Below are 10461 nucleotides of genomic sequence, written 5' to 3'. Positions count from 1 at the left end.
GAAGGACCGAGGAATCGAATCAAGTGAAAAGACACGTCCTCGTATCTTTAGCGTCACTTCAAAGCGTCGTCAATTAATGACTTGCACGTTTGGATTAACTGCATGTCTACATTAAAGTCATTCTCTATTCTATAATGATCAATAAAAAAACATCCATTTAATAAAAAAAAGGAATAAGCCATTCAAATAAAGAGCCCAATCAGCAGATGGCGGGCGGGTGCGGTTTTAAAAATTGATCAAAAATGTTACTGCGGATGGATGGCGGACGGATGATGAATTTTGTCATGCGGTTGCGGATGAAATAATAGCCCATCCGCGCATCTCTAGTGGCTTCAGTGCCAAACGAGTGCTTTAAATCATATGTTATTCTCCTTATTTCCGTTTTATTTCAAATAACAGCCCTATGAATGTTTAAAGTTTTAGGTAAAGACGTCAAATTATGCCCACACATGCAAGCTGACCCACGATCAGACAATTCATTTAACCGGTAAATAAATATAGTGAAATCAGCTTAACCGAGTCATCACGCTTCACAACCAACATCAGTGTTAGGGAAAAGCTAAATGTGACAATCTAATGTCATTCAAAACAATTACTTAGTTACATTTTAAGGCATTAGTGTAGCCAGAAAAATACCTAAAAAAGATACAAAAATTCACAGTTATTACCGTGAAAATTGGTTAAATTTTTATATGCTATATAACTTTTTTTTCATCATTTTAAATGTAAAAACAAAGATTTGTCTAAGGCTATTATAAATGTGCTTTTTTCGTGATATTGTAAACCATCATAAACCATATGTACCATAGTTTCTAGGCCTACCCGTCATTTTATTTATTAATTATTTTATTTATTAGGCCTTTTTTAATAGCTTGTTTTCAGGTTATTTTCATTTTAGGGCCATGAGCTAAGTCAAAACAAACTCGATATGTTGTATTTTAGCTCTTAAAACAGATCTACAATATATTTTATGTTGTTTAATTTTGCATGAGCAAATAGCAGTATAGCCTAAGTTACATACTTTTAAAAGATTATCATTCTGCCTACCTGCAGCGCACGAGATTTCTCGGTTGATCCGCGGTAAATCCACTTAAGCACTATACCTATTCCATTTATAACACTGCAAACTTGACTTCGCAGGCCGATCATCTTTAAACGCAAAATGCATTTATGTGTTATACCTTGACTGCAGTTGCATAATGGGATGTTTCTCTACGCAACTGTAAAAGTGCACTTTTCAGCAAAATGAAAGCAAACATTCAAAGGGTTCTGCGTTTTGTCAATTTTAGCTTAATTGTAATAATATTAATAATAATATTAATAAATAAATTAAAATATTATTTATAGTGTAGCCTACTGTGGGACTGTGCAGTAAACTATTTATTTTTATTAAAACATTTTTATTAGGCTACATCTTCCCGAATAACTAATAAATGACTGGCAGTTGCGTCTCTGCTAAAATTAATTTAACAGCAAATTTCTTATGTGTTTTTTCCTTTTAGAGCTCAAGAGAGTTGTGTTTAAATAATTAGTTAACCAAAACATGTAATGAATTAAGCTGCTCCTATCATGTCACCCATTTTCTCCCTTGTGAGTTGAGTGCGCCTCCATCGCCGTGTGCGCGTTTTAAAGGCTATTTACGGGCGCACCAGACCTGACGCGGGGACCGGATCTCTGGACTATAGGACTAGCTTTAACCTCACCATTTTCATAATTTAATTGCTATGTCATATATTTTAAAATATTTAAATGTGTGTTCTGAAGGTTGGAAGGACGGGAGTGTTAATAATTAATGACAGAAAGAATTTTCAGTTTGAGTGAACAATCCTTTATAAAAACTGGGGGGGCACAAACTCTGTTTGAGGGGGCAATGCTACCCTTTGCCCCCCCGTAGCGCCGGGCCTGGATCTAAGTGACTGAACGTGGTTGTGGTGCCAGGTGGGCTGCTCTGAGTATTTCAGAAACTGCTGATCTACTGGGATTTTCACGCACAACCATCTCTAGGGTTTACAGAGAATGGTCTAAAAAGGAAACATCCAGTGAGGTGGAGTTCTGTGGGCGCAAATGCCTTGTTGATGTCAGAGGAGAATGGCCAGACTGGTTCCAGCTGATAGAAAGGCAACAGTAACTCAAATAAGCACTCGTTACAACCGAGGTCTGCAGAAGAGCATCTCTGAACACACAACACGTCCAACCTTGAGGCGGATGGGCTACAGCAGCAGAAGACAACATCAGGTGTCACTCCTGTCAGCAAAGAACAGGAAACTCATGTCAATATGGAGCAAAATCTCTGAGGAATATTTCCAGTACTTTATTAAATCTCTGCCATGAAGGATTAAGGCAGTTCTGAAGGCAAAAGGGGGCCCAACCCGGTACTAGTAAAGTGTACCTAATAAAGTGACAAGTGAGTGTACGTTCTCTACGAGATTTTACTGCAAACATTACATCCATAACGCTGGAATTGCTCATATATGCTGATGCTCAAACCAACAGACTCCGCAGTGAGTCCACGAGTCCTGGGTCGTTTACAACGACTTCCCACTGAGACAGACTTCCCGTTGAGTCTCCTTCTTATTTGAACATTTGAATCGCTACAAAAGAAGTGCAATCCTGCAATCAGCGTCCAACTGAGGCGTTGTTTAATTCTCCATAAAAAGTCTCATTCGAGATTGCGCAGGTGCCTCAGAATGCGTCACTGTCCACGACGAGGACTGCTCAGTCAGAAAATCCATTTGTCATATATAGTGTATATCTTATATACTCACAACTAGGAGACACGTCCCGCCGCAGATCCTCAGGGAAAGCACATCTACTCTAAAGGTGCGGTCACACTAGACTTTGAGCATTGGGAAAATTGTTTACTTAATTGCATTAAGCTTCTCTAGTTTCATGACTTGAAACACTCACTCGCATATATAACATTAAATGTATATAAAATTAGCTTATCTTTATTTGGTTCTCATGACCTGTTTGACCTTTTCAAGAGTTCACACTTAACTGATGATTATTTATAAAGAGATAATCCCGGGAGAGACCGAGATCCTCGAGCCCGGGGCTCCCTCCCGTTTGCAAGGCGAGAGGGGAGTTTGAGCTCAGGTAGATCTCGAGAACTCCTCTGCTGTAGTAGCCAATGAACAGATAGTGATCGCTCTTAAGAGATAACTAATTACTAGGAGCATGTCCATGGTGCTGATTTGGATTAGTCAATTAACTTGAGCTGCATGTTTTTGAAGAAATCAGGGAAATTCACGTGAGAATGTGTAAACTCTGCACAGAAATGTCGGCTGGCTTAGAACCAGCGATATTCTTGCTGTGAGGCAACAGTGCTAACCACTGGGCCACCGTGCCGCACAATCTAGGAAAGGAGGAGGAGTAGGGGTGGAAGGAGGGGGTTCTTCAAAACGAAGATGGCTGTCATATGGAACTTTGGGTATTTATAGTGGCTTAGGAATCGTCTGATTGGTGGATCATGAATTGGATAATCCCGGCCAGCTGCACGCAATCATAAGCATGTGATCCTCTCGAAATTAGTCTATAAATAAACTTCATGTATGTTAAATAGGATGATGAGATGCCATTTAAAAAAGCACTTTTGTCCATTTTATTTTGCCGTCAAAAGGTCATGCTAAGACGCTTCAATTATGCATTTTTTTAGCTTTTCTTGACCTTTCTAATCCAGCGAAATGCACGCCATGACATTTTCTATCCTTCGCTGATCGCAAAGTTTCTAAAACTTTTCAAAGCCAGAAAAATTGAAATTCCACACAAGCTTGTATTTAAAGTCTAGTGCATTCTCAAACATGTGATTGGAAGGAAACGTGGGGATCTGAATCTAAAATAACAGCCCCTTTTTTTGTCCTGTGTGGACTTGCGTTATATTGCGTCCTCTGTCTAGCGTCTACAAACTTAGAAAGATCTGGATATGACGTTTCGATTTTTACTGATCGCTTGGTTTTACCTAATGCTTGAACTTTTAACGTTTTCCCCTGGCTTCCATTTTAAATAATTACTATAGAAATAATTAGTCTTTATTTATGACCTTTTGGACTTATGTTTATATTGGATGATATGGTATGGCTAAAATTAGCATGCCCTCCATTTTTATCCTCTTTAGAGAAAGCTCATGCTATGTCTTCACATCTTTGCTGATCGCACACTTTCAACTTTGACAGTGAAATGTAAAACTTTGACTCTGGCTTGATTTTCCAGTCTAAAGCATTCGTGACCAAGTCATTTTTCTTCATTTGACTCTTACTAGATATACTAAACTAATATTTTAGCATATAATATATTAAATAGGATGAGATCTTGCTAAAATGTGTACTCTACCATAGAGCAAGGTGATGTGATGTTTCAATCTTTCACCGAGATTTTTAAGTACTGATTGAACTTTTTAGCACCGTGAAATGCAAAACTTTCTGGACAAGCTTGTATTTCCGTCATCGGAGAGTAAAGTGCAGTGTGACCGCCCATTAAGGCTCTTGCTACAAAAGATCTGAATCCAAAAAAACGGGCCCTTTTAGTGTCCCATGTGGATTTGCGTTATATTGAGTGTCTACACACCTTGAAACGCTACTCTACTGGACGGGGAAGGGCACAGGTTTTCAGAGGAATGCAGTTTAATCAATGAACTTGTGCATGTCTCCGTACAGCCAGCGCTGCGGTGGGAGCGAAGCGTCGTTCAGGCTCCCGCAATCATCGTTGCACTTGCAGGACTGCACGAACATGACGGCCCGCTCGAAGCGCTCGCCGGTGGGACAGCTGAACAGCACTGGGACCGTCCGGGTGCGGCGGGGGGAGCAGCAGCGTCCGTCCAGACACATCCCGCAGTAGTTTGGACGGTAGAGACGCGTGCTGCGGCAGCCGGCGTAACGCAGACGGAGAGGCTCTGGAGACTTCTGTGTGCGGGAACACTTCCTCCCCTTCTGTTGGACCAAGATAATTCAGGTTACTCTCACATTCACACTAGAAAACTAGTGCAGTTAAAGCAGTGGTTCTCAAATCTCCCTTGCATACACATTTTGTATGTTAATATATGAACCGTACCTTTTAAAAACACAACATGAGCATTCATAGCAAATACACAAATGTAAATATCCCGCTCGCTATGAGCCCTGTCGAGCGAGTTCTTACACCCCTATGATTAGTCAAGTTCTCAAAAGAAATGACTGCGATTGTCTCTGGTTCTGTTCACCGATGACTGAGGCCAGGGCCGGCGCGTCCATAGAGGCGACCTAGGCGGCCGCCTAGGGTGGCAGAATAGAAAGGGCGGCGTCTGCGACAACCCCCCCACCACCCGCGTCCTCTGTTATATCCGCGCCTAGTGTGGCAGAATATAGAGGGCAGCGTCCCCGACACTACCCTCACCACCTGCGCCCTCAGTTATATCCACACCTAGTGCAGCAGAATATAGGGGGCGGCGTCCCCAACACTACCCTCACCACCTGCGCCCTCGGTTATATCCATGCCTAGTGCGGCTGAATATAGAGGGTGGCGTCCCCGAAATTACCCTCACCACCTGCGCCCTTAGTTATATCCGCCCCTAGTGTGGCAGAATATAAAGGGCAGCGTCCCCGACACTACCCTCACCACCTGCGCCCTCGGTTATATCCGCGCCTAGTGCGGCAGAATAGAGAGGGCGGCGTCCCTGACACTACCCTCACCACCTGCGCCCTCAGTTATATCCACACCTAGTGCAGCAGAATATAGGGGGCGGCGTCCCCAACACTACCCTCACCACCTGCGCCCTCAGTTATATCATGCCTAGTGCGGCAGAATAGAGAGGGCGGCGTCCCTGACACTACTCTCACCACCTGCGCTCTCAGTTATATCCGCGCCTAGTGCGGCAGAATATAAAGGGCGGCGTCCCCGACACTACCCTCATCACCTGCGCCCTCGGTTATATCCACGCCTAGTGCGGCAGAATATAGACGGTGACGTCCCCGACATTACCCTCACCACCTGCGCCCTTAGTTATATCCGCCCCTAGTGTGGCAGAATATAAAGGGCAGCGTCCCTGACACTACCCTCACCACATGCGCCCTCAGTTATATCCGCGCCTAGTGCGGCAGAATAGAGAGGGCGGCGTCCCTGACACTACCCTCACCACCTGCGTCCTCAGTTATAGCCGCGCATAGTGCGGCAGAATAGAGAGGGCGGCGTCCCTGACACTACCCTCACCACCTGCGCCCTCAGTTATTTCCTCGCCTAGTGCGGCAGAATAGAGAGGGCGGCGTCCCCGACACTACCCTCACCACCTGCGCCCTCAGTTATATTGGCGCCTAGGGTGGCAGAATATAGAGGGTGGCGTCCCCGACACTACCCTCACCACCTGCGCCCTCAGTTATATCCGCGCCTAGTGTGGCAGAATATAAAGTGCGGCGTCCCTGACACTACCCTCACCATCTGCGGCCTCAGTTATATCCGCGCCTAGGGGAGCAGAATAGAGAGGGTGGCGTCCGTGACAGCTCCCTCACCCTCACCATCTGCGCCCTCAGTGCGGCAGAATAGAGAGGGCGGCGTCCCCGACACTACCCTCACCACCTGCGCCCTCAGTTATATCCGCGCCTAGGGGAGCAGAATAGAGAGGGCGGCGTCCGTGACAGCTCCCTCACCACCCGGATCATCAGCTATATCCACGACCCCCGCCCCCCCAACACCCCCCACCCAAATACCCGCTTTCACTTTCGGGTAGAGGGCAACAGTTCAGCTCTCTCCGGCCCTGACTGACGCTGATCCATAATAGACGTGGTGGAGAAAACTCGCACTTCTTACAGAAGTATAGCCTCGTACACACTGGGACGCTTTTCGTTTGCGTTTATCGTCAGCGTTTTGGCAACCAAAAATTGGTTTAAAATGTCATTTTTAGTAAGACCATGTCTGATGGAAATGTGCAAATTGCATATAAGTGTCAGAGAGATAAGTGTGTTTCTTACAGGTGGCTTGTCAAACCCACTCACCTGTGTGAGGCACAACCAGCTTGAGCTTGTCATGTTATGTAGGCTAATTGGGATGTAGCATACATTTTCAAAGCAGTCTGAGCAGACATGCACTACTGTTCATCAGGATTCTGTGGTAAACATGCAGTTACTTCCCAAACGTTTACCTTTATAGGCACAGCCGCAGAGCTGCAGGGACGAATGTTGCAGAGTCTGGTTTCCTTCATCAGTTTGCACTGCCTGTTCTCATTGGTGACCCGCGACGAAACGCCCATCCCGCAGCTCCGCGAACAGGACGTCCAGCTCGTGGTCTGCGCTACACACTGACGTCCGGCCTGCTTCCATGCTAGGAAAAACCAGGAGAAAAGACGGGGTAAGCAAGCACACAGGCACCATTCAGCCAACACTGACGCACACACAGAGTGATTACGCAGAGAAACAGCGTCCGCTTCACTGGAAAACACACCCAACACAAGCTCCCACTGAAGCGCTCGCTGGAGGAGCGGCCACGGCTCACATTGGGAGCGATTGTCAATTGAAGTGGAAGCCAAAGGCAGTTCGTAAGAGACGCATTCCTGCAACTCCGGGCTATTTTTAATTGTTGGTTTATGTCAACATGCACACTAAATCATGCTGCTTACTCTGAGACGGGGTTAGCAGAGTTCACAACTAAACAAATCTAAATCCTGCCACTTCAGAGCCGTTTGAGGAGGGTTTTTATTTCAACACAAAGGAAAATATTCTGAAGACTTGCATTGACTACCATAGTATTTTGTTTACTTTTGTTTCTGCTATGGATGTCAGTATTTTTTTTTTGGTCAAAAGTAGGACGAAATTCATGGAAGTTTTTAAAAACTACTTGAGTGCGAGTGAATTGTCATTAATTATTGACAATTAGCCATATTGAGAAAATTAGCTTTCATTTGACTCTTTTCCAAAAGAAAATTTGTGTTTGTTTTTGTTTTTCAATTTGATGCACTAAAATTCATTCATTTATTTTCTTGTCGGCTTAGTCCGTTTATTAATCCGGGGTTGCCACAGCGGAATGAACCGCCAACTTATCCAGCAAGTTTTTACGCAGCGGATGCCCTTCCAGCCGCAACCCATCTCTGGGAAACATCCACACACACATTCACACTCATACACTATAGACAATTTAGCCTACCCAATTCACCTGTACTGCATGTCTTTACACTGTGGGGGAAACCGGAGCACCCTGAGGAAACCCACGCGAAGGCAGGGAGAACATGCAAACTCTACACAGAAACGCCAACTGAGGCGAGGCTCGACCCAGCGACCTTCTTGCTGTGAGGCGACAGCACTACCTACTGCGCCACTGCCTCGCCCTATGCACTAAAATCTTTAATGTAAATAAATATTATCACAGACGAAAATGACAAACACACAACGGTATCGCCTAAACTTCAGCTAAAATTAAAATGAAACTGAAGACTTTCTGAAGAAGACTTTCTATTGACTTCCATAGTCTTCAAACATTTCTCAAAATATCTTGTTTTTTGTTTAAAAAAAGAAATGTAAAAGTTTACTTGAGTGCGAGTAATTGAGGAAATTTGCATTTTTGTGTGAACAAACCTTTTTAAGCATAAGGCCACTTAAATTATTCATTCATTTTCTTGTCGGCTTAGTCCCTGTATTAATCCGGGTCCCCACAGCGGAATGAACCGCCACATTATCCAGCACGTTTTTATGCAGCGGATGCCCTTCCAGCAGCAACCTATCTCTGGGAAACATCCACCCACACACTCATACACTACAGACAAGTAAATATAAATAAATATATATATATATATATATATATATATATATATATATATATATATATATATATATATATATATATATATATATATATATATATATATATATATATATATGGGTATATATATATATATATATATATATATATATATATATATATATATATATATGGGTATATATATATATATATATATATATATATGGGTATATATATATATATATATATATATATATATGGGTATATATATATATATATATATATATATATATATATATATATATATATATATATATATGGGTATATAAATATATGGGTATATATATATATATATATGGGTATATATATATATATATATGGGTATATATATATATATATATATATATATATATATATATATATATATATATATATATATATATATATATATATATATATATATATATATATATATATATATATATTGATATATTAATTATTGGCAATTGGCTTTTTTTCCATTTTACTCTTTGCCAAAAGGATTTTTATTTTTTCAGTTTAATGCACTAAAATATTTTGATATAAATAAATCTTTATACGGACACACAATGCCAAAACACACAGACTGTCAGTTTTGTGCTAAAATCTGTTTTGCGCAAACGTAGCAGTATTGATAAAACTTTAACTGAAGTTAAAACGAAATGTAACTAAAATAAAATGACCATTTAAACAAAAGATGCCAAATTCAAAGCATAATCTTCTGTTCTGTTACCACAATGACAACGACCTGGGTCAACATTTTAAGTTAAGTTTATAGATGGACACTAAATTAATACATGATTGATATCGCCATACTTGATTAATAACAGTACATTAAGACAAATGTTTTACAAATTTTCTGAAAATGTGTATTTTTCTGAAATGTTTTTTTTTTGTAGTGATGCAGTATTTAAATAAATATAGTTAAATGTTTTTTTATTTAATTAAATAAATTAAATTGTAAATAAATAAATAAATTAAATGAATAAAACAAATAGAAATAAATAGAAATATTATCTATAATATATAGATTATCTATAATACAAATGTTATATATTAACATTAACTTATTTAATTTTATTTAATGTTAATGTTATTTAATTTTATTTTTTATTTATATTTATTAATTTAATTTTAAATAATTAATTATAATAATTTTAATGTTTAATTATTTCTTTTTAATTATTTAATGAATTTTATTTAATGACTTTTTAATAAATTAATTTTATTTATTTAAATTAATTAATTAAATTAAATAATTAAAATTTAATAAATTAAATTAAATTAACTAAATAAACAAATATAATTAAATAACATTAAATAACTGTTTAAATATTTAAAATCAAACAAATAAATAAGATAAATAAATATAATTAAATTAAGTAAAATAAATTAATAATTAAATAGAATAAATAAATAGAAATAAATAACATAAATTTAAATAACATTAAATAAAAGTAAATAAATTGAAATAAATAAATAATTAACAATAAAATAATTAAAACTAATTGATTAAATATAAATAAATAAATAAATAAATAAATAAATAAATAAATAAATAAATAAATAAATAAATAAATAAACTGAGTCCACTGGATAAATCTAGAGTTAAAGTTGTCAAAAAATGTTTAATTTTGTTGATCTATTACTGAAGAGATTTTAGATCTCGCCTATGTAGTGATAAAAAGACAAACTGCTGTCAACAGCCAGAAAAAAACATGATTTTCA

At 39.4% G+C, this 10461-nt stretch overlaps 1 protein-coding gene across 1 annotated transcript in view; it reads right to left on the bottom strand.

Annotated features, from left to right (window-relative positions):
• Nucleotides 1-1812: 1812 nt before the first annotated feature.
• si:ch211-106h11.3 overlaps nucleotides 1813-10461 on the bottom strand; it is a 34953-nt gene continuing 26304 nt past the window's right edge. Inside the window, exons 4-5 of the mRNA XM_073943917.1 lie at nucleotides 7106-7284; nucleotides 1813-4925 (exon numbers count right to left, since the gene is read on the bottom strand). Of these exons, the coding sequence (XP_073800018.1) occupies nucleotides 4620-4925; nucleotides 7106-7284 (485 nt within the window). The 3' untranslated portion in view covers nucleotides 1813-4619. The remainder of the gene's footprint in view (nucleotides 4926-7105; nucleotides 7285-10461) is intronic.

Source organism: Danio rerio, chromosome 3 (genome assembly GCF_049306965.1).
Source record: "Danio rerio strain Tuebingen ecotype United States chromosome 3, GRCz12tu, whole genome shotgun sequence".
Classification (NCBI taxonomy): Eukaryota; Metazoa; Chordata; class Actinopteri; order Cypriniformes; family Danionidae; genus Danio; species Danio rerio.
Note: the sequence above shows the minus strand (reverse complement) of the source record. Positions and strands in the feature narration are given on the sequence as shown.